The sequence below is a fragment of the Talpa europaea genome (genome assembly GCF_964194135.1).
Source record: "Talpa europaea genome assembly, chromosome: 2".
In the NCBI taxonomy this organism is placed as follows: domain Eukaryota; kingdom Metazoa; phylum Chordata; class Mammalia; order Eulipotyphla; family Talpidae; genus Talpa; species Talpa europaea.
Window position 1 is genome coordinate 111,027,169 of NC_140068.1, and position 24,924 is coordinate 111,052,092.

The 24,924-nt window shown below is 45.6% G+C and overlaps 1 protein-coding gene across 1 annotated transcript; it reads left to right on the forward strand.

The window, feature by feature from the left end:
• Positions 1–878: 878 nt before the first annotated feature.
• LOC311188248 (E3 ubiquitin-protein ligase TRIM31-like) lies at positions 879–14,031 on the forward strand (the record flags this gene model as incomplete). Its single annotated transcript, XM_084259394.1, has 6 exons — positions 879–1,295; positions 2,307–2,402; positions 4,482–4,712; positions 5,798–5,820; positions 6,347–6,462; positions 13,505–14,031. 6 exons carry the CDS (start codon positions 879–881, stop codon positions 14,029–14,031), a joined length of 1,410 nt encoding a protein of 469 aa, XP_084115520.1.
• Positions 14,032–24,924: the final 10,893 nt, after the last annotated feature.

Genomic DNA, 24,924 nt, shown 5'->3' on the forward strand with positions numbered 1-24,924 from the left:
TTTCCTCCGAGCAGTCTTTATTTTGTATTTTTAGCTTTGAAGAACTAGGGTGTAGGCTAGAGGTATAGGGGGATGAGAGGATCCACCAGAGACAGAGTGAGCAGCAGAACAGGCAGATCTACTGAAATACACTGCTGAGGGGAGCAGAGGGTGAGACAGGAGAGGTCTGGTGCGCCATGTGGGTCAGCTCCCTGACTGGGGATCGAACTCAGAACTCAGGCCATAGTGGTGATAATGTTGAGGCTTCACCCCTAGTCCACCAGGGAGGCCCCATAAATTCCACATTTTCACAAAACTCTTCAAAGCATGGCGCCAAAGTATCTGTGGTAGAGAATCGTCTCCTTCCCCTCCCAAGATTTGGGCTCTGCCTACAAGACATGCCCAAAGCACTTCTAGCTATGAGCTTTCAGGAAGTATCCCCAGCCCCTACCCAACCCCCCAGCTGAACCTCTGAGCGGACTTTGGTGCCCTGGCCCTTCTGATCTCACTTAAATCCCTTATAAACATATCCTTAATTAGTTCAAGGTTCAGGACAACTTACCCTACTTCATAAGCAGCATATATCCATTCACAATATCCATTTGTTCTCCAGGAGTGAGGTAGGATTGCCTATCTGCGTCCTCTCTTTATAGTATTTCTTACATTCAAATCACTGTTCTATTCTCTCTCTCTCTCTCTCTCTCTCTCTCTCTCTCTCTCTCTCTCTCTCTCTCTCTCTCTCTCGCTCCCTCTCTGTCTCTCTCTCTCTCACCCCCATTTCCTCCCTCCCTGCTTCTCTAACTGGTAGAATATTTGACTTTCATATCCTCCTCCCTAGAACCAGTGTCCAGAGGAGACTTCCAGAATTTCAACAGACTTGAAGCAGCCCTCTGCCTGCCATGGCGAGTCAACACTTTACCAAAGAACTGAAGGAGGCACTGCTCTGCCCCATCTGTATTGATATTCTGCAGGACCCTGTCACTCTGGACTGTGGGCACAATTTCTGCCTCAGATGCATCTCTCAGGTTGCAGAAGAAGCATCAAGCAAATTTTGCAAATGTCCCCTCTGTGGCAAATCTGTGAGGAAGAACTACGAGCCCAACTGGCTGTTGGTAAATCTGGTGGAGAAAGTCCAAGCTATGGATCCCTCTGAGATGCCAACAGAAAAGGAAAAAGACAGATGCGAGAAACACGAGGAGAAACTCCATTACTTCTGTGATCTTGATGGGAAGCTCCTTTGTATGCTGTGTCGAGAATCCAAGGAACACAAATCCCACAATGTACTTTTAATAGAAGAGGCTGCTCCAAGATATCAGGTAGGCATTTAGGGTCTGTTCTCTGTCTCCCCAGGAGACCAGGAAACTGTCACTTTCTCCCTCTGCATCACCTCATCTTTGCACTGAGTAGGCGGTTTGCAGTCAGGTACTGTGGGCTCAGAGCTCTCAGTCTGAGTTGAGGCATCCTGGAGAGTGGAAAGGACACTGCGTTCTGAGCCAGAGGTTTGGGACTGTGGGGCCTCAAGCTTGCTGGATTCTCACAAGCAGCAGACGAGAAAGCAGGTCACGAAGCCCACGTGTGGGGAGCAGGAGTCTTTACCATGAGGCAGCAGGAGATACACAGGCGGCAACAGCAGCAGCCCGCCTGGGCTCTGGTCACAGCAGTGGCCCCAGCCCTCAGTGTGTGGCCAGTGAGAGCCTCCTCCCCCTACCAGCACCAGGGGTGCTATTAGCTTTTATATGATTTAGGAACAAAGCTGGCACAGGATCAAGCTCAAGCCTACTTTACAGAAATATGTGTTCCTGCATGCAAGCTGTGCATAGGTTCTATGTTATTTACTGCTCCCCTCACATGCGAGCTACATCCCAAAGCTAATGTTATCTACTGGGGCGCCTGTCATGGTGGAAAACAGTCTGAGAAACTCTGCGAAGATTCTGTGTTTTCTCACAGACACTACAATGACCTTCAAGAAATCAGTTTACTCTTCTGAGCCTTAGGTGCCTCACCTTCCAAATGGGCAAAATGTGTATTTTAAAAGTTGTTGGCAAATGAGGGAAAGTTTGTGGGAGTTTTTTGATAATTCCAAAACACCTTAGAAATATTAGTCATAACGTATTAGCTAAAATTTATGACAATATTCCTCTCTTATAGGTCACTTTAGTTCAGATTTCACCTTCCCCAAGTACACCCCATCTCCCAGCTTGAATAGCAAAAAGAGATCTATTAATCATTGCCCTGGTAGCATCACCAGCATCCTGAGGGAGCAGGATGGTGTTGTGGGGCTAAGGGGGGTCCAGGCCCAGTTTGCCAAAACAACTCTCTCCCCACAGGAGAAGCTGCAATCGCAAGTCGAGGTCTTGAAGCAAAAGGAGATGGTGATAAAACAAGCAAAACGACAAGGTGAACAGAAGATCAACGACTTCATGGTGAGGAAAATTCAGGCAGTGGTGTCTCTGTCCTATGATCTTACAAGGAGAAACAGCTCTACAAATACTAGACTCTCTTTTTTTTTCTTAAGATTTATTTATTTGTTTGTTTGTTTGTTTGTTTATTTATTTATTTATTTATTTATTTATTTATACAAGCACTGGGCACAGTCAGAAGCACGGGAGGGTGAGAGAATTCACCAGAGCCAGAGTGGGGAACAGAATAGACAGGCTGACGAAATACACTGCTGAGGGTGATTGGGGATCGAGCCGGTGCTGCACAGGCTGCGGGCAGCTTCGCAGCCCAGTGCTCAACTGCTGCACCACCGGGGAGGCCCTAGAATCTCTTCTTACTCTGACCCAGCAACAAAGAAACAGCTCCAGAATGGGATGGAGTGTCCAGGAGAGTCCCTGGGAGTGACAGAAAGAATCTGGCATCGTGGGTCAGGGTGTTTTTGCTTCCCTTCCACACTGCACCTCCCAGGGGGAACCTGGTTCTTGGAATAGGTTGACTGCTTCCATGTCCTCCACATGGAGACACAGGGAGCTTAAGGAAAACTAGGGCAGCTCTTAGAATCCAAAATATCAGTTTTAAGACACCGTCCCTTATTAACTGGCGATTCATTCCCTGTTTAGGAAATGAAGACAGAAACTCACCTGATGGCATTCCTATCTTGAGGTTCAGTGAGTGGGTTCCCTCTGAGAGATTTTGGCAGTTTCTGATTCAGCAGCACACAGCAAGTTTACTAAGGAAAATATACTTGCGTAAATACAAAAAGGCAAAGGCTGTATTTTATTTATTTATTTTAAAATGATTTTTTTTTATGCATATAAGAACTGCAGTACAGGCCAGAGGTGCAGGGCATGAGAGGATCCACAGGAGACAGAGTGGGGAACACAACAGGCAGACTGACGGAAATACACTGCTGAGGGGACCAGCGGGCAAGACAGGAGAGGTCTGCTGTGCCGTGTGGGTTTCTCCCCAGCCAGCTAGGATCCAAATGGTGCTGCAGTGGCTGCGGACAGCTTCATAGGTTGTGTCTTAACCCCTTGCGCCACCAGGGAGGACAAAGGCTGTATTTTAAAAGGACAGCCTTATTCAGAAAAAGAGAAAGAAAAAGAAAAAAAGTCCCTCGCATAGACACAGGAAGGCAGAGAGCTGCGTTTTACCAGAGCAAGGGGCTTCTTTATATGGCGTTCTTTGGAGAGATTCATTCCTTTGTGCAATTTTGCCTATTGTGAAAGCTATTGCTTTTAAGATCTGGTTGGGTTAATCTCTAAGGACAGGAGTTTCTTTGTAATGACTGATATCTCCATCCCCACCGCTGATCTGTGCTGATAAGTTTTCCATAGCACAAGGACTTGTTAACCATCCCTCTCTCCACAGAGGGCTAGTCCAAGAGGCAGGCAGTGTAGGTGTTTGTCTTTCCCAGCTGGGTAATCCCTTCAGCAACCAGATCTCTCTGATGCCACTACCAACCCAAGGGGGACAGAGAATTTCATCATGGAATGCAATTGCAGCCAGTTAATGGTAAATCCTAAAGAGGGAATACAGTTCAGTGGTCAGAGGTTAGTTCTGCCTAGTCCTAGATTTCCTGCTCTTAATTTCCATCACCAGTATCTTTGCCTGTTAGTGTGTTTGTGTGTGTGTGTGTGTGTGTGTGTGTGTGTGTGTGAGAGAGAGAGAGAGAGAGAGAGAGAGAGAGAGAGAGAGAGAAAGCTAGAGAGAGAGAGAGAGAGAGAGAGGAAAAATCCATGTGAACCAGATCATAAACTAAAAGCGTTCTCAGAAATGTGGTGTGTACTAGATACTTAGGTAGTCAGTTTTTTTTAGATACTGAGGAGCTTGAAGGTAAAAATTATAAAACAGAAATAACCTAAAACTAAACCTGAGCTCATATGAAGTGCTTTAACAAGTTCATGTTCCTCACTGTCCCTTTCATCCAGATTGTCCACAGAATACATGTTCCACATTAGTGCTCAGTACAAACTTAATGCAATTGAAAAATGAAATAAAATGGGCTAGAAGGACCTTGGAGGTCAACCGCTCATCTTCTGGGTATTTTTTCCTGCCCCCAGGCCAAGGTGGAACTTGAGAAGCAAAAGATCACCAGAGAATTCCAGCAGCTGTATCAGGCCCTACAGGAAGAGGAGAATTTCCTCCTGTCAAGGATAAACTGGCTGGCTCAGGAGGGAGCAAGCGGGAAGAAAGTCTATGTCACTGCCTCTGAGACTCAGCTGAACTCTCTCAAGTTGCAGATTGATTCCCTGACGGAGAGGCAGCACTTCACACACAAAGAGATGCTCAAGGTAAGTCCTTCAGGACCAAGCTGAAAAAAGCAGCCCAGCCCTGGTGGTGAGTCAGAGCAGGGACTGCCCGGCAGATCACCTGGCCTTGCCCATCCTAGCCCTGGCCCAGTTCTGTCCAATAGAAATATAATCAGTACTCCAGGAGAGCAATAAACATAATTGAGAAATATGAGCGCCACATAGGTAATTTAGAATTATATTGCAAGCCACATATGTCATTTAAACTTTTTTCTGGAAGTCACATTAAAAAATATAAAAAGAAACAGGTGAAAAATTTCATCTGTTTGTAAAATATACAAAATATTTTATGTAACCCAAATATACAATATATTTACAAAATATACAAAATATTTTATATAAAACATTATCGTTTCAACCTGTTATCCAATATCTCTTACATATTAGTGAAATGTTTTAGTCTTATTTTTCAGTACTGACTGTGAAATCCATGTGTATTTTATGCATCAGCAGATCTCAGTTCAAAGATGCTAAATTTTCAATGGTTGGAGTAAAACGTAGTCCTACCAAATCAATATAGTCTATTTAAAGGAAAAACTGTTTTGCCCTACTTCTGGTTTTAAATTTTAATTAGTGAGAATGCAATAAAATTAAAAATTTCGTTCCTTCTCATACTCATCGTATTTCGCAGGTGGCTGGTGGCTACCATATTGGACAGCATGGGTCTAGCCAATGCCCCCAATAAGCTGAGGTCCCTCCTGAATTCATTTCCCACTCTTGCTAGTTCAGAAATCCATTTGAACTCTCAGAAATCCAAGATCATGGAAAGTCATTCCAGCCCCTCTGCTTTCCTACCTCTCCCGTTTCTAGTTTAGGCCCAAAGACAAAATTCATCTCCAAAATCTCACTCCTCTTCCCGTGCTCATCACTCAGTTCCTCTTGAGGTCTAGCCATTTTCCTGCCTCCTGGTATATTGGACACTTTTTGGAGGAGCCCATTGTGGCAGGTGGGAAGAAAGAATGATTTCAAGGTGTTCTCACTGCACCTGCCCTGCTCCACCTGCATTTCCTCCTTGGCTCCAGTGCGTCAACCATGCACTAAAGCTTTGGTTTCTCTTTCTCTTCCAGAACATCAAAGTTATCCTGTGCAGGTATGATGGACCATCCCAAATGCCTTTTACCTACTGATTCATTACCCTACAAAGTTCAACATGTATGCAAATACACTCAACATTCCTCCCTCACAAAGGCCCACACATTCTACCTTTGCAGTCAGGTGCTGAAGCTTCAGGTAGGAAAGGTCAATGCTGAGCAAATTAGCAAGTAGGTTGGTTGTTAAAGAGAAGAGCTATTTTCTAGAGGTTCCTATTTCTTCAGTGCAGATTCTCTTGTTTCCTTGAAACTTTGGGGCTCGTGGGCCCACCACTGCTGGCCCCTTCCTCTGCCCCCTTTCTCTCCTCTCCTCCTGTCTGTCTTATCTCCTGTCTTCATTTGCATATCTCCCTGTGCCTACCTCACTCCATCCTAGAACCCTAGTTCTGGTCTCCAGATTCCCAGCTCGCTGTCCCCTGACTGCCTCCCCACCCCAGGACTCATCACCTTTTCCCCAGCTCTTGTCATGGCTCTTTCTCCCCACCATCCCCTCTTCCCATCATCCACTCAGTCATATCTTCCCAGGAGTGAAGGATTTCCCTTTCTCAGTCCAACCCCTGTTCCTTCTCACCTGGAGCGAAAACTCAGTGATGCACAATCAAGACATAAACTCCTGGCAAGTTACCTGAAGAGATTCAAAGGTAAGAAAGAACTTGCCTCTCTGGGGTTCTTCCCCCATCCAGCATGGAATATGACCTGTAATTTCTGCACATGATCATAATCACAGGACCCTTCAGTTGCCAGGCTCTCTGCGGAGCACCTTCCCGAGCATCTCTGGGCTTCCAGGCAGGTATTTCCTGCTGTCTTCACCACAGGTTATCTCCCCAGAGATGGTGAGGGAGCCTGAACTTTTGCCCCAGCGGGTCCCTTTGTGTCGCCCAGTGGCTGCCTGCAAGTTGGTGCTCCACTGGTGGATCAGAGAGGTCAGGCCTATCTTCCCTGAGCCCCCAGGCAGGGTTTGTGTGATCTCCCAAAAGTGGTTTGTACTTCTCACATGCAAGCTTAGAGCTCTAACATTGAAAATAGATTCAATGTCAATGATGTCTGGGGGAAATGTCTCTTCCAGTTTTGCAGGGAAACAGAAGTCAGCCCCAACAGAAGTGGATGGTTCCCAAGTCACTTTAGGATGTTCAGTCTGATATTTTTCAAAAACTTGCCTGGGCTTGCAACAGGAATAAGGGTTGTATTTATAAGGACACCCCTCCCCCCCAACTGTGAAGTCTGTGCTTATCTAAGCCAGGAGAAAAGACAGCTGAAAGGAGTTTCCTTCCTAGGAATATCAAAGAATCCTCCTTGTGTACACACACACACACACACACACACACACACACACACACACACCCCACCAGTGCCCACCTTACTCTATTACAGTCTGTGGCAAGGAGGGAGGAGGGCTTGCTGGGGAGAGCACTCATACCATTGCCCCAATCTCCATAGTTCCCTAGTCTGAAGGGTGGGTTGTTTGGGGGTCCAGAAACCAGGGGTGGACTCTGGGGTGGCTGGATCCTGAAGCGCCTTGTGGCACAGTGTCCCGGGCAATGTTTCTCTGCATCTCTGCTCTGGCTGTAAGCATGTGGATCCCTCAGAAGAGGGTTGCTGTGTGCTACCCAGGATTGGGAAGCTAGAGTTTAAGGGGGTGGGGGGGTGGCATAGAGCTTTGGGCATCCTCCACAGGGCTAATCTGTTCTCTCCTGGAGTTGCAGGGCACTGTAAGGGTGTGCAGGGATCCGAAAGGTAGCCCCCCACCTAGAAACCCCACACATACCTTCCCCCAGTCCAGCACTTCCTCAGGAAATCCAAGCCTTTGTCCCAGGTTGTGGGACTCATCCTTCAACTCCACAAATTTGCTAGTCCCCTGCCCTGTTTCCAGCAGGGGGCAGCAAGTGACAGTCCTCCTTGTCTGTGCCTGGAGATGTGGGACTATGCTCCTATTTCAGGAGCTCCACCTCTTTCCCCTCTCAATCCCTATTTAAGTGGAGGGAGGGTACACTTGTGATCCAGGCCTTAGGAGAGTGAGACCTTCTCTCTCACTTACCATACCTGGCTGCGGGGTGCTGGGCACCACAGCAGACTTTCTTTTTCTTTTTTTTTTTAACTTTTTTTTTTTTTAAAAGATCTATTTATACAACCACTGGGTACAGTCAGAAGCGCGGGAGGGTGAGAGAATTCACCAGAGCCAGAGCGGGGAACAGAACAAGTAGACTGACTGACCAAATACACTGCTGAGGGGAGCAGCGGGTGGTAGGAGAGGTCTGCGTGCTATGTGGTACCCTCGCCATCTGGCCAAGGAGCAAACCGGCACTGTAGAGGCTGCGGGCAGCTTTGCAGCCCAGGCTCAACCCGCTGGGCCACCAGGGGAGGCCCCACAGCAGACTTTCTTATGAAGCCAAAGAGTGAGGACCCAAAGCACATTTTGTCCTCAGTGCCTTCTCCTCTGTTGTCGCTAGGGAGAAACTAGATCATAGCACCTGACTTTGTGGCCGCTAGCACATGTGCTGCTGGGCACTTGGAACATGGCTCGTTCAAATCCAAGCGTGCTGTCAATGAAGAACATGTATTGAATTTCTAAGAGTTACATGAAAATGGAATGTAAAACATAAGAATGTCTTACATGTTGAAATGCTATGTTTTTATTTAGGTAAGATTGGTTTACAGCACTATATGTTTTAGGAGTACACCGTCACCCCCTTCAATGTATGATACCACGCCATTCCCAACACCAAAGTTCTACTTACCATCCATTCTATCTTGTTGACCCCTGGCTACTCATTCCTCCCACAAACATTTTTAAAATAATGAATGAGGGACTCCCCGGTGGTGCAGCGGGTTGAGCGTGACTCTGTGAAGCTGTCCGCAGCCTCTGCTGTGCAGGTTCGAGTCCTTGCCGGCCAGGGAGATACCCACATGGCACAGCAGACCTCTCCTGTCTCGCAGGCTGCTTCCCTCAGCAGTGTAATTCAGTAGATCCACCTTTTCTGCTCCCAGCTCTGTCTGGTGGAGTCTCTCACCCTCCCATACCTCTGGCCTGTACCCCAGCTCTTGTATAAATACATAAATCTTCAAAAAAAAAATAATGAGTGAAGGGCCTCCCGGGTGGCTCAGGGGGTTGAGAACAGCACTGTGAAGTGGTCCGCAGCCTCTGCAGTATGGGCTCAATTCCCAGCCAGCCAGGGAGATACCCACATGGTGAGGCAGACCTCTCCTGTCTTGTCCACTGCTCCCCACAGCAGTGTATTTCAGTAGATCCACCTGTTCTGCTCCTGGCTCTGTCTCTGGTGAATCTTCTCACCCTCCCGCACCTCTGGCCTGTACCCCGGCTCTTGTATAAATAAATAAATCTTTAAAAAGAAAAGCTCCAAATTGCTATTTAAAAAAGATGAGTGAAATGCAATCTATAATTAATATTAAATTCACTAGTTCTTAAGGTGACTACTAGAAATTTCTATTTCATTTTTTAAGCATTCTAGTTTACTTTTTCACTATATAGGATTTCTCCTCTCAGGAGTGATCACCACAGTTTTCCTGCCACCAAAGTGCCCACAGTCTTCCACCGCAATCCATGGTGTTCTTCTCCCCTCCATCTCTAACCTCTCCCCTCCTGTCTCAGATCTGCGCTCTGCTTTCAAGAGCCAGTTTTACACCGTGACTTTTTCTGATCCTTTGTTTAGTTCCTCTAGATTCCACACATATGTGAAACCATCTGGTATTTATCTTTCTCCTCCTGGATCACTTCATGTAGAACAATCCCTTCTGGGTCCATCCACGATGCCACAAATGGCATGGTATCCTTTAGACTGCTAAGTAGTATTCCGCCGTGTATATGTAAAACATCTTCTTCACCCATTTATGTCCTGGGCATGTAGGTTGTTTCCATATCTTGGCTATTGTAAACAATGCTGCTGTAAACATAGGAGTTCAGGTTTCCTTTTGAATTAGTGTTTTTGAACCCTTTGGAGCGGTACCTACTACTAAAAAATTTTATGGTATTCGTGGCTGAGATTATATTTTGCCTGGGCAATGCTGGCTAGATAACCAGTTTAGGGAAGCAGAAGGAGGATCTCTCAGTGTGGTTTTTTTTTTTTTTTTTTAGATTTATTTATTTATTTATTTATTTATTTACTTACTTATTTATTTATTTGTATAAGCACTGGGCACAGTCAGAAGCACGGGAGGGTGAGAGAATTCACCAGAGCCAGAGCAGGGAACAGAACAGACAGACTGACGAAATACACTGCTGAGGGGAGCAGCGGGCGGCAGGAGAGGTCAGCGCGCCATGTGGTATCCTCACCAGCGGCCTGGGATCTAACTGGCGTTGCAGAGGCTGCAGGCAGCTTCACAGCCCAGTGCTCAACTGCTGTGCCACCGGGGAGGCCCTCTCAGTGTTTTATACATTCTTGTCCACTAAGAATATGAGACAAATCCAGTTCCCATTTCTCTGTAACTGCAAATCAGTGCCTTGCTATGAAATTCTGGATTTCTTGCTCAACCACTCCAGATTTTCTCCATTCATCCCTTTCTTTCCCCACAGACCATCTCAAGAATGAAGGGGAGAAAGATAGAAGCAAATTTTTGAAAGGCATGAGTGACAAGGACATAACGAAATGTAAGTGGGGACTGGGGCTTGCTCCTGCCATTTGGGAAAAGTGAGAAAAGCAAAGGGAGACAATCTGTAATTATATGAAAGTTCGATGTGGGTGAATGCCTAGTCTTCATTCAATTGAGAAGAACAGGGGTAAGGGTATTTTTTTTGTATTTGAAGTCAGTTAACTCATAGTTACAGTGACTTTTGACAAAATTTTGAAGTATTCAAAAGTCATAGAAAAGTATAAATGTATTTCTTTATTCCTCAGAGTAAGGGAGAAAGGGGTAGGATGGGAGGAGGCAGAGTTTGCTCAGTCTCTGCAGTATTAGCTGCCATGTGGGCAAACCCCTGTGATGTGAGGTCAGGACCACTGGGTATAGAGACCCATTAACAGCAGCCTAAGCCAAAGTTATCAGGCCAGGCTCTGCCACCTGAGAGGTTACACTGGAAATACCATTTCTTAAAGACCCACTATTTGCTAAATATCTCACACCTGATATTTGCAGCCCCCAAAGTTATCCTTCAAGGAAGGTGTTTATACAGAGATACACATACACGTCCCTGTATCTCCAGGGAGGTGAGGTAAATCGACCCAGATCCTGTGACTATTAAGAGAAGAAACAGCATGAGAACTCACCAACCAAAGTCAGAAAGGACATAATGCATCCCAAAGCCAGAGAGTGCGGTTTAGGATTGAGCATTTCTCTGGGAGAGGAGCTATTGATGTCTGCAAAGAAGTCTCCACTGTTCTCCCTGCCTTGTTCCCTGTTGAATGTTTCGCTTCCCGAGTCCCAGAAAGGCCAGAACTTTCCCCAACCCTCTCCAACAATCACTGAAACAATCCTAAAGGTGTCCACTCTTCCCCATGGGGGGAAGGGGTGCTCCCTAGCACCTTGTCTGTTGTTCTTAGTGTCAGTGTTTTGGCTTTGTTTTTAATTTGCAGCTTCTGGTTATCAGTACCAAAATTGGTTTTCTCTCTCTAAGACATAGATGGCCAGTCAGAGACTAATACTCCTAAAACAAACCAAGCCTCAGAGCCTGAGTCACCCTCTCCAGTTCAGGGTCCTGATACTCAGTCTTTGGGGGTTCCTGTGTCATGTTCCAGCGAGGGGACCTCAGATTCTCCAGGTAAGCAAAATGTTCTCTCCACCCAAAGCACAGACAGGAACACTGGAGCTGAGGCCGCCAGGGAAGGGAGGAGGCTTCACTTCCTAACACATATCATCTCCCTGAGCAGAGCTAGGCAGGACTGAATGACTTCCCTCAGTTCCAGCCTGAGATAAAGAGGAACAGGGATGGAGCAGAAAGAGGAATGTAGGAAGCTGAATCCAGAGGAAGAGGACTAGGCATTTGGGAGAAGCAGCTGAAAGACTGTGGACTTCCCAGAGGCGTGGGCAAGCAGAAGGGTGGGCCCAGGGACATGCCATCCAATTCCTTTACTCCTTCCCAAGTTATACCTCCGCCCCAGTAACACCACTAACTGGTTCAGGGGTGCTTTCTGCAGCCTAACCTTCATCCCTCCTGCTGTGTCCCAGCTCAGCAGCACTTTGAGGCAATGGAGGATGATCGCCCCCTCGCGCCCACTGACCTCTTTTCTTTTCCTTCTCCCTCAAAGGCAGCGAAACACCTAGGCCACCTGTACCAGCCCGCCACCGCTCAACTCCACACAGCCCCAGATTGCAGCCACGGGCGCCGCCAGTCCCTCCCCGGAGCAGAGCCTCCCTGGCTGAGCCTCCGCCACCCCCAACAGCAGTGGCGATGCCGACCGCGTGGAGCCCTGCGGAGCTCAAGGAGGCGCTCTGTGAGTGCAGCCCGGGGAGCGGGCGCTGGTGAAGCTGGAGAGGGGATGCGGGTATCAGAGCAAAATGAGGAGAAGGTGGCTCGGGACGCCCCGCGCTCCGCCTGTGCCCGGCAACTCCTCCTCCTTGGGCTGCGGTGCCCCCTGGTGGATAAAGGAAGTTCCTATCGCTGCCTCCCCTGGACAACTCCCCATCCCCCCAGCATTGACTCAGGCCGCTCAGGCTTGGCCTGCAGACAGAGCTGGGCCCAGAGGAGGGTAAATCCTAGCGTGAATCACAATTCACCTAACCCGCTCCAATGACCCTGACCGCCCTCTCCTTTCCCCCTCGTTCCTGTATCCTCCCTGGCCATCCTTTCCAAGCCCGCCTATCCAGCAAGAGAAAATTAACATTGCAGTAAGAGAGTTTAGGGCCTCCCTGGTGGTGCAAGGGGTTGAGACACAGCACTGTGAGGCTGTCCTCAGCCACTGCAGCACGAGTTCGATACCCGGCCAGGGAGGTTTGACCCACATGGCGCAGCAGACCTCTCCTGACTCGCCCACTGCTCCCCTCAGCAGTGTATTTCAGTCAGTCTGCCTGTTCTGTTCCCCACTCTGTCTCTGGTGAATCCTCTCACACCCCCCCTCCTCCTCACCTCTGGCCTACACCCCTGTTCTTGTAGACATAAATAAACAAATCTTTAAAAAAGAGAGTATGATTAAATAACAAATCAGAAGATAAAATTAGGTTCCCTTTCCTGAGTCTTTAGGGGAACCTGGAACTAGGGCTGCTAAAGCCCATGGGAGAGGGTGGACAAGGGCCCTCAGTCTAGTCTTGAAAAAACTCGGCATCCAAATACAAATGAAAAAAGAGGTGGGGAGGTATTCCAAATCGACTATTCCGCCTTCAGTATTCCAACCTTCCACTCTTCCCTGTCTTTCAGGGATCCACATTGAAAATGACCAGAGCTCAGGAAGTCTGAGTCTCAACATCCCTTCTGCTAGCTCCAAGTCTTGTTTTAGATGGGAGAAACAGGAACCACAGGAACGGAAGGGGAAAGAGATAATTTCAGCTTTGGGTATTGAAATGATGCCCCCTGTCTGCCCCTCCACCCCCAGAGGACACTCCACTCTCCTCCCATAGAGCAGCACTAGGTGAAATATACCGAATAACTTCAAGCAGTGGGGGCTGGCAGTACTCTGGGGAAGGAGAGGGTAGTTGACCAGGAGGAGAAAGCTCTCCTCCAACTGCACCCAGAGGAGCTAGCTGGAGGGGACTGGGCAACTAGGCCCAAGTAGCCTCTTTCTCCTCATATTCCCGCAGTTCCCATGACCTTTGATGAAGTCACAGCCCACCCAGAACTCATCATTTCTCCGGATCTGAAGACAGTGACGCTGGATTTCATCCAACAGGAGAGCTCAGATGAGCCCACAGACCCTGAATGCTTCTACCCATTCCGCTGCGTGCTGGGCTTCCCAGGGCTCTCCAGAGGCCGCCACACCTGGGAGACACAGCTGGATGGGCCCGGGGGCGGGGCCTGCATGGTGGGCGTGGCCTTGGGACAAGCCGCCAGGAGGGGTTTTCTGGTGATAGACCCCTTGACCGGCTTTTGGGTGCTTAGAATAACAGGCTCCGAGTGCCAGGCTCTCCTGGAGGCTGGCGCCCGGGAGGACCTCCCCGCCTGTCCGAGGAAAGTGGGCATCTGCGTGGATTTTGAGTGCGGGGAGGTCGTCTTCTACGACGCCGTCATGAACACGCACATCTACACCTTCCACACCTCCTTCCCGGGACAGGTCTTCCCCTTTTACCGGCTTCTGTTTCCAGGCACACGGATCACTCTGAAGCCCTGAAGCTGTTCCTTTGCCTTGCCCTCCTTTTCCTCCGCGTTAACTCCTGGCTTTGGGATGAGCTGCCAGCAGGTGGAGGGGTGCAGCTGGGCTTCCAGGATCATGTGGGAAGGCCACACCTGTGCTTTCTGGCCCACCTCTGGCCTGGCTTTAAAATTTCCTCCTTCTCTCAGTCCTCCCCTCAATATGCCTAAGTCGAAAAGAGAGCCTGGAGAACACGAGAAGATTCTACACAAGGCTAGTCACTGCAGCACTGTATGTTGGTTTTTGATTTTTTTTAAGAATCATTGTGTTTTATTTTATTTTCTTACATCGTCTGTATTGATTTCTCCCCTTCGGTGTAGTTCTCATAATTCTCCCACCAACAGGGCACCCGTGACCATCACCATAGTCCCTTGGGCTCTTCTCTCCCCTTTTTGAGCCCTCACCACACTCCCCTGCTGTAAGCCTCAGATCTAGGGTCAACTGGCAAGGTTTTTCTTTTTTCCTTATTTTTGTTATGTTTCCCTATATTTCCCCTACAAGTGAGAACATCAGATATTTTCTTTTTCCTCTGGCTTATCTTGCTTAGCATAATCTCTATCACGCAGCACTGCTTGTAACAGGACAAGACTGGGAAGATCTCAATTGTAATTTAACCTGCAATAGTGGAAAACCATGCTATGAGAAAGCATCCCGCTGCATCCTAGTTGAGATGCAGATACAGGGACTGGACAACAATCCCAGAAAGCCCCTTCTCCTCCATCTCATTTTCTGAAGCCCCCGTGACCCTGAAGGCCACCGTGGCTCATTTGTACCTCTACCTTCCTGGGGACTTGAAAAATATGACCCTGGATATCATTTCTACAGAAGACTCAGCTAAAGCTGCCTCTGCACCTTCTTTTCATTTTGCAAATAAGTAAAATCATGTATTATAAGATGACCTCTGGAATATATTAAATGAAAAAATCAAGATGGGGGATTGTGCACATAGTATGAGCCATTTTACCTAAGGGGAATGTAAATATATACATTTGTTTGTTTATATTTTTAAAGAGAAGGATGAATCAAAACTTATCAGCACAGTCATCCGCTGGAGATGGGAAGCAACTGAGTGAAAGGGATGGAAATTAGTCTTTTCTGAATATACCTTGATTTGAACATTTGGAACCACGTAAATGTTTCATATCATTCTAAAACAAAATTAAAACAAGGGGGTGAGGGAGGAGCACAGGGGACTGAGGTGATGGTGCATGGGTGCATTGGGGAAGGAAATTATATGGGTACTACACCTGAGGGGGTGGGGGGAAGGAAATATTGTTTAAAAATGAACAATGATGTTAAAAATAAAAACAAAACAAAACAAAATTAAAACAAGACAAAATGAATCTGTGTGTGGTTGGTAGCTTAAATACCCAGAATCACTTTCAAAACTACAGTATTTTGACTTTTTTTTTTAAGAACAAACTTGTTCAATGGTACAGGTAAATTTTTTTTTTTTAAAGATTTTTATTTATTTATTTATACAAGCACTGGGTACAGTTCAGAAGCGCAGGAGGGTGAGAGAATTCACCAGAGCCAGAGCAGGGAACAGAACAGGCAGACTGACGAAATACACTGCTGAGGGGAGCAGCGGGTGTGGCAGGAGAGGTCTGCGCTCCATGTGGGACCCTCACTGGTGGCCAGGGATTGAACCGGAGCTGCAGAGGCTGCGGGCAGCTTTGTAGCCCAGCGCTCAACCGCTGCGCCACCAGGGTAGGCCCAGTATTTTGACTTTCTAATAACAAAAGAGAATTGCAAATAAAAGTGAAAATTTTCAATTATAATCTTAATAATATTGTTTTCATTCTGCATATACTATGTTATGTGTATGCATATATACAGCCACACATCGTAGGATAAAGCAAACATATGTGATTACATTAATTTTACTAGGAACAGATTTTCAACCTAAAGAAAAGATTAGGTTTTCTCTTGTGGAGATGACATAAAAAGAAGAGAAATAAAAACATAGTGTTCCTTATTAGTAACCAAATCCAAAATATGAATTGGAAAATCAGTATAAATTCAGATGCATTTCCTCCTAAAAATAGCGAAATGTAATTTTTAGCTCTGTTCACAAAGAAGACCTAACAGTAATGGTCGAACTGGGTAAACTAAGCGAGTGTTGCTTACACTCTAAATAATATTTCCCACTGAAAATAAAATGGCTCCTTGGAGAACTACTGGCTAATTCTAGATCTGGGAAAAAATATATTCTGGAACATCTTGTGACACTAGAGTGTAAGAAAATTTACTGGGATTATGTAAAAAATTACTCAGGAGCCAACTTGAAGGATCAAATGTGGAACACTTAGTGTCAATAAGGATAATAACTGCAGTAGAATGAAACACATCAAATGTATTTTTAAAAATTCCATCAGTTCATTATGATAACTAAAAAGTTAACTATTAGTCACTTCTGGAGGATGCTAGGAACCCACCCAAATTTCTGAACCCTAGTAAATAAAAAGAAAGACTCAGTATTTATGCTACCATTCTTATACAAATACATCTTGGATAACCAAATGGTTAAAGGTTGGATTCCCTATTACAAACTCCAGCTAATAAATAAAGGATGAAAAACCATCACTTTTATAACACCTAATGAAATAATGAATCTAAGCAATACTCATCAACAGCAGCTAGAAACATTATGTAAAAAGCTGTCAGGGAATTGCATAATAATGAATCAGGCTGACAACACCTGACCCACTGATGAATCCTAACAAAAAGAGACAATCCAACATTACCTGCCTTCCAGTGTAATACACTGGAAGGTAACCACCTGATGTAAACTTACCAAAAATAATGAACCTGAAACTCATCAGGGTTCTGGATCTATGAGAATCACCTTAACAATGCCACAGAAATGCCATCAGCAAATCCAAGTTTGGGGAAATCCTCAGGACAAAGGACACATTTCCTTCATCAACTAAATTGCCAGGGGAAAAAGGAAGAAAGGGAATCCACAGATTAAAGGAAACTTAAAGGATAAGCCAACTAAATGCAATAGTGGATTTGTTTGCATTCTGATTTGAACAAAATAATTGTGTTTCAATATTAAAGTATGAGACATTTGAACACTATTTAAGGAATTGTGCATTTGTAAGATGTGATCAGTGGATGTACTTTTAAAAGTGGAGGTTTTTGCACCCTGAAGTTTGTACCAATGAAATATGATGTCTGGAAATTCCTTTAGGAAGAAAAAACATGAAATAGTGGGACAAGGGAGTAGGGGTGGTGGTGATGGGAGTTTAATTGATGAAACAAACTTGATCACTATTAAAGGGACTGATAGGTACACAAGATTGTCATATTATTTTCTCTACTTTATGCATATTTGAAAATGCCCATAGTAAAGAAAGTCGACTCTTCAAAAGCACTAGGAAGACATCTAAGCGTGATCTTCCACAGTCAATATCTGGGAATTAATCTGACTCAGAATCCAGACAGTGTTTCAAAAATGCTGAAAAGACCTCGATTCTCACCAAAGATTGGTTTAGCCTGGAGTGGGAGGGGATGTAGTTTCCTTTCAAAGGAAAATCTGTTTGCCTTTTCTACTTTCTTATACTCAGAAACCAAAATTAATCTCCCGACCAGATGCATCCTCCCCTCGCACCCTCACCACACCACCTGCAACCAAAATCTGCATCACTTTTCATGTTGCCCTCTGAGAAACACCGTCCCTGTTTCCAGGGTGACCCCGAAAATGTAAAGGGGTGATGGATTTGAACATCCAGCGTCAACGGGAAGTGAAGATACCCCCGGAGGCCAGACCCCGGGTTTGCTCCAGGACTGTGACCGGTCCTCCCTCTGGGTCTCCCAGCAGGCCGCAGGGCTGGGGCGGGCAGACGCGGTGGGCTCCCCGCAGCGCTGCTTGATGGCCGCGGGGCGCCAGCGCGGGGATGGCGGGGCTCCAGGAGGCTTGGGGAGTCACCCCGCGCCCGCGCGGGCTCCGCAGCGGGAGGGCGGGCCCCGGTGTCCCGCGAGGCTGAGCCAACGCCCGAGCGCGGATTCCAGGAGCTCGCAGTCAGCCCCGGCCCGGCTCCCACTTCCAGTTTCCCCGGTCGCCCGCGAGGCGCCGCCGATTACATAAGCAGCCCTCACCTGCCTGCTGGGGAACCGGGGACACGCGGGCCTGAACCCGTGATAACCCCCTCCGGACCTTCCTTCAGAACCACACTCCCCCTCGGTCCAAATTCCCCATGTCCCGTGCTCAAAGCCTGGGCTCCGATGTCACACTCTGTCTAGTTTCCTCTCACTACACGAAGATTGAGCTTCCTTTCCAGAAAGGGACATCTCCCCAGACTGAATTATATTATTTTGAATTGAATTATTTTGAATCATATTATTTTCTCTTTCTCTCCCCTAACCTCTTACCTGAAATGGGGATAACTGACTAATAAGTATTTGCTAAATTGGAACCTTGTAATTCCTCTTTTCCACAAAAGACTGATGTGTTAGAAACTGCACTCAATTCTGGGGACCAGTTTCACTTCAGGCCCCCCAGGATGCTTCCCAGCAGGGCCCAGAGGAGGAGAGCACCCTCCAGAACAGGCAGGCCCTGTGACCTCCTGGAGGCCCAGCTCCAGCCCTGTGAACTCCTGGAGGCGCCCAACCTCTCCCTCATCCTGGTTTCGCCCTCCGCTCCCTTGCACAGGTATTAGTGAATGGAGGGATACTTTGTGGCAAGGGAGGTCACCCCACTGGATCTTTAAACTTGAGCTATGACAACTCCCTCTTCATTCCCTGGGGGAAGGAGGAGCACTGTTTGATTTTCAAGAAATTGATATACCTGCAGAGCATCCTGGCCATTCGCATGGTGTTACAGCTGGAAAGTCAAGTAGTCACTGAGACCAAGGGTCTAGATGTCCTCTTCTAGTGGAAGATGCTTTCTCTCTTCCATGGCAATAAAATTACCAACAACAATGTGTTCATAGAGCTCAGCATTTTCCCAAATGATTTCACAAACATTATTCCCTGAATTTTACTCCTCACAACCTCTTCTGAAAAAAAAAAAAAAGATTTATTAATTTATGCATACAAGAACTAGGGTACAAGCCAGAGGCTTGTGGGGTGAGAGGATTCACCAGAGACAGAGTAGGGAACAGAACAGGCAGAATGATGTAACACATTGCTGAGAGGAGCAGCGGAGGAGTCAGGAGAATTCTTCTGCACCATGTGGGTTGCTCCCTGGCCGGGATCGAACCAGTGCTGCAGTGGCTGTGGATAGCCTCATAGGGTGTGTCTAACCCTTTGCATCACCAGGGAGGCCCCCTCCTCACAACCTCTTGAATTAGGTATCATTACATCCTCACATTCCTAATGTGAAACTGATGCTCATACTCGTCTTTTTTTTTTTTTTTTAAGATTTATTTATTTATTTATACAAGAACCAGGGTACAGGCCAGATGCTCATCAGGGTGAGAGGATTCACCAGAGACAGAGTGGGGAACAGAACAGGCAGACTCATGAAATACACTGCTGAGGGGAGCAGTGGGCTAGACAGGAGAGGTCTGCCGTGCCATGTGGGACTCTGGCCAGCCGGGAGCTAACCTGCGCTGCAGAGCTGCGGGCAGCTTCACAGTGTAGCACTCAACAGCCTGCACCACCAGGGGAGGCCCTCAGACTCAAGTATTTTAATTCAAAGCATATATAAAAGTCATCTTGGAAAGGAAAACCTCAATAAAGTATATGATAGTATGGTTATAACAAATAATGATCTTTCCTGGTATTGCCACCTACCTTGACTCTCTTATCTCCTGTATCAGTTTCCTAGGGTCACAAAACGCCAGCTTAAAACAAGAAACACTTATTATCTCACAGTTCTAGAAGGTCTGAAATCTATGTTGACAGGGCTATGCTCTCTCAGGAAGGCCTAAGGAAGAAGACTTCCTTGCCCCTTCCAGCTTCTATTTGCTGGCAATTGTTGGTGTTCCTTGGCTTGTAGACGACCAATCCGGTCTCTGACTTCATCTTCACTTGGCCTTCCCTGGGTCTCTGTGTGTAAATTTTCCTCTAAAAGGATACCAGTCACATTGGCCTAGGTATTCTGTCCACCTTGATCCAGTATGACCTTGATTACATTTGGAAAAAAAAACCCTATTTCCAAATAATGTCACATTCATAGTTCCCAAAGGTTAGGAATTCAGTGTATTTTGGGGCAGACACAATTCCACCCATGACTCCACCATCACCCACTGGAATGCCTGGCTATATAAAAGAAAGAGCTAACAGATGTATTCTCTAGCAAGAGTCGGTCTTGGGTGTGTAGGCTGGGGGACTTGAGGAAGGAGATGGAGGGTCTTGAAAAAGCAGAAGGGGAACCAAGTAGCAATAGTGAAGGAGGCACCAAGGGGGCAGAAGTGTCGTTCCATAAGGAGGGAGAATGAACAAGACACACCCCCACCCTTCATGAGGTCAATGAAAACTGGAATGTCAAGAGAAGAAGACCCAAGTGCTGAGCCTCAATTTCCTTACCAATGAGGACCTTTGAGGAGCCAGGGGTCTGTGAGTCCCAAACAATGCTCCCCCCAACACTTCAAGATCATCAAGTCATGTGTTCCCATCCCCAGTGGGCCCCACTGCCCTGTTTTCCTCAGTTGTTGTCCCGGTAACTCATCTCCCTCCAAGGTGCTTCTTTCATCTCCCTCTACTTCCTTTCTCCAATGACCTTCAGGGCCAGCCCATGGAGTCCCTTAGGACTCCATGCACTTCCCTCAATCCTCTGTCTAGGTCAGCCTTCAGCCCTAATCTCCCTGCCTCTAGGCTATCTTGCCAAATCCACCTTCCAGGACTGAGGAGGTCAAGGTAATTTGCCCCCCAAATTTTATTATGAGAATTTTCAGACAGAAAAATTGTAAGAATTTTATAGTGTCCACACAAGTACCACGTAGCTTCTATCATTGGCGTTTTAGTGTAATTACTTACCAAGTATTTTACCCAATACTTCCATCTATCCTTCCCCATCAGTTCATATTATAATTTTATGCATTTTAAAGTAAGTTGTAGGGCCTCCCTGGTGGCGCAATAAGTTAAGATGCAACCTATGAAGCTATCCCCAGCCATTGCAGCATGAGTTCCATTTTTGGCCAGGGAGCTACCCACAAGGCGCAGCAGACCTCTCCTGACTCGCCCGCTGTTCCCCTCAGCAGTGTATTCCAGTCAGTCTGCCTGTTCTGTTCCCCACTCTGTCTCTGGTGAATCCTCTCACCCACTGTACCTCTGGCCTGTAAACCAGCTCTCGTATGCATAAATAAATAAATCCTTAGAAAAAATGCAGGGGGAGGGAAACAAAAGTGGAGGGATATGATACCTGAAACAAAGGAAAAATAATTCAATACTACATGTAAATATAGCAAACCACTAATTATAAGACATTGTCTTTTTGAAAAGTAGAATTAAAATTTTAGACAACTATAATATGGATCATTGGAACACACTTTGTGAATATCTTATTTGAGATTTGAACACCTACATTAATGAACAACATGGGTCTATAATTTTCTTGGCTTGCATTTTCCTTGATGGGTTTTGGTATCATACTTGTGCTAGCTTTGATTAGAGAATTTGGTAGCTGTCCTTTTTTTATATTCTAGGGAGCTTACATAGTTTATATAAGATGGAGATAATGTGAGATAGGGGTAATATAAGACAGGTTCATCTTTCCATTGAATCCACCGGAATTTGTTGCCTAATATAAAAAACTTTTATGTGTAACTTATGTAAATGAAACTGACACTTTTAGATCTTTTTTCTTTAGATTTTTTTTTCTTGAGTTTTTATCATTTATATCTTTCTTAAAACATTTTTCTTTTTATATTGTCAGATTAACTTGTGTAAGTTATACATTATGTTTTGTTATGGCCTTTTCTATCTACTATAATTATTTCCCATTTTTAATCCTAAAATTATTCATTTCATTTTTCTTGATTAATCTTATCAACGTACACAGAGATGAGTAACTAATATTAGTATTTTCAACAACAAGGTTTTAGTTTGATCATGTATTGTGTTTTTAACAACTTTGTTATTTCCTGCTATTATTTTATTTCCTTCCATTTAATTACTTACATTTCCTTTTTCCTTTCCCACTGCTTCTTATTTTGAACTCACAACTCATTTGTATTAATACTTTTAAATAATTACATATTAAACTATAAACTTGTTTTCCACCACCACTTTAATGAATTCACAAATTTTGATATGGAGTATTTGCCATCAATTCACTAATGATGGAAGCATCTCCAATGATGAAGATGAAAAAAGGAACTAGGCCACTTCTGTGTGGTCTTTCATAATGGCAAGTACTTTGAATCCCTTCTCTTCATGCTGTGTGTATTTTCTAGAGCATCTGTATTGGCTATTGGTTTCTTCAGTGGCAAAACCTGATGGGATTGTCTGCAGAGCAGATCAATGAGTACCACAGTTGATCCTGCTGCATGGCTGATACTAATAATCTCTGCTTCTCTTCCTTTTTTCTTGCCTTCTCTTTATATTTCAACTTTGTTGGTCTCTGGATGGGGTAAAACCAAGCAGATCCTCATTTGATATTTCAGAAAGGGGATATTTTTCACAGTAGCCAAGACTTAGAAATAACCTAAATGTTCACAGACAGATGCAGAATAAAGAAAATATGAGATTTATGTGAGTGTGAGAGAGAGAGAGATTATTATTCAGTCATAAAAAGGAAGAAAATCCCACCATTTTTGACAACATGGACTGGCCTTGACAGCACTGTGATAAGTGAAATATTAGAGAAACACAAATGCTGTATAATCTTACTTACATGTGGAATCTAACACACTCATAGAAAAACAGCAGAATGCTGGTTTCCAAGGGCTGAGAAGTGGGGGAAATGTGGAGATGTTGGTCAAAGGGTACACACTGCCAGTTATAAAATGACTAAGTTCTGGTGACCAAATGTACAGCATAGTCACTGTTGTTAATAATACTGTCTTGTATTTTTTTTTAAAGATTTATTTATATATTTATACAAGCACTGGGTACAGTTAGAAGCGTGGGAGGGTGAAACAATTCACCAGAGCCAGAGTGGGGAACAGAACAAGCAGATGTACTGAAATACACTGCTGAGGGGAGCAGCGGGCGGCAGGGGAGGTCTGTCGCGCCATGTGGGACCTTTGCCAGTGGTGGGGGATCAAACCGGCGCTGAGGAGGCTGCGGGCAGCTTCGCAGCCCAGTGCTCAACCGCTGCGCCACCAAGGGGAGGCCCCTGTCTTGTATTCTTGAAAGTTGTTATGAAGAAGGTCTTTAGTGTTCTCAATATAACCACCACTGCCACAACATGTGGTGAGCCAAAAGTTGTGTTAACTAACCTTATTATGGTAACCATTTATATATAGATACACACACACACACATACACACACATATATTTGTGTCAAATTACCACAGTGCATACCTTAAATTTATACAGTGTTGTATGTCAATTATCTCAATAAAACTGAGTGGAGAGTAGGTCAAATGCCTTCAGGGGCTGGGCAGACAAGAGGTGATAGGGTGTGGTTAGATAAATAGTAACCCTCTCTAAAAGCATTCAAATTAGCATTACTTTAAAAATCACAGTGCCAGCTGGGCTGCAAAGCTGCCCGCAGCCTCTGCAGTGCCAGTTTGTTCCCCAGCGAGGGTCTCACATGGCGCACAGACCTCTCCTGCTGCACCCGCTGCTCCCCTCAGCAGTGTATTCTGTCAGTCTGCCTGTTCTGTTCCCCGCTCTGGTGAATTCTCTCATCCTCCCGTGCTTCTGACTGTACCCAGTGCTTGTATAAATAAATAAGTAAATCTTAAAAAAAAAAAAATCACTGTGCCAGTCAAACAAACATGTCTAGAAGTTAAATTCTGCCTCCAGGGGTTGAGATGACTATAAAATATTTGCAAAGGTTAAGATTCTTTAATTCAGCATCAATGTAAACGAAAAGAAAGATTTCCATAACATTTCTTAATTGGCATATAACTTTCTGAAAGTCTTTGGTTTCTAGCAGTTGCTAAAATATAATAATTAGGTACCTAGTTGCTGAGGTCCTACTGCTCACTGTCCAGTGGGGGTGTAAGTGCTTGAGACTGCCCCACATCACCAAACAGTTCTCAGACTCCAAGTATTCAACTCAGTTCTGACACTAACTACTAGAGACAGTGTCAGTCACCCAAGACCACCCTCCAGTTCAAACACATACAGCAGATCAGATGTCCTCACGACTCCCTCCTCAAGTTTGATTAATTTGCTAGAACAGCACACAGATGCAGGAAATCTGTTTACTCACTAGATCACCAATTTATTACAAAGGATATTGTCATGGATAGCTGAGGAAAAAGGACAGGACATAAGTCTTGAGAAGTTTGGGATGGCAGCTGGGGAGAGAGATTCAAGATCTGCTCTGCTCTCCTTAGCACACCACAGACTTTATTAGCAGGAACAACAAAGCACAGTTTGATTAAAAAGTAGGATACAGGATAAGCAGAGGTACAGAACAATGTTTCAATTTCTTATTTCTGGGTATTCAGCATATTTCTCGCACACATTCATTGCCAAGGTTCTGCATAATCAAATTGCTCTTCTCTCATGCTCGGTTTTGATGATCCATGGGAGGACATCATGGTCTGTACACAGACCAGCTTTCCAGCCCATGCTGACCAGCGTTCTGGTCCTGACATCAGAGGCCCTCCTGTTTCAGCACTGTAGCTTCTGGGGTCTCCAATATCTCCCCCCTTTTGTTTTTTAATGCACCCTTGACAGTGAATGTGGCAGCACACCACTTTTAACACGACAAGAAAAACCTAACAAAAATAATAAACCTATACCAAACAAAATCCAAAATTTAACATTGAGACCTGAGAACAAGTTCTGTTGGATTTAGCC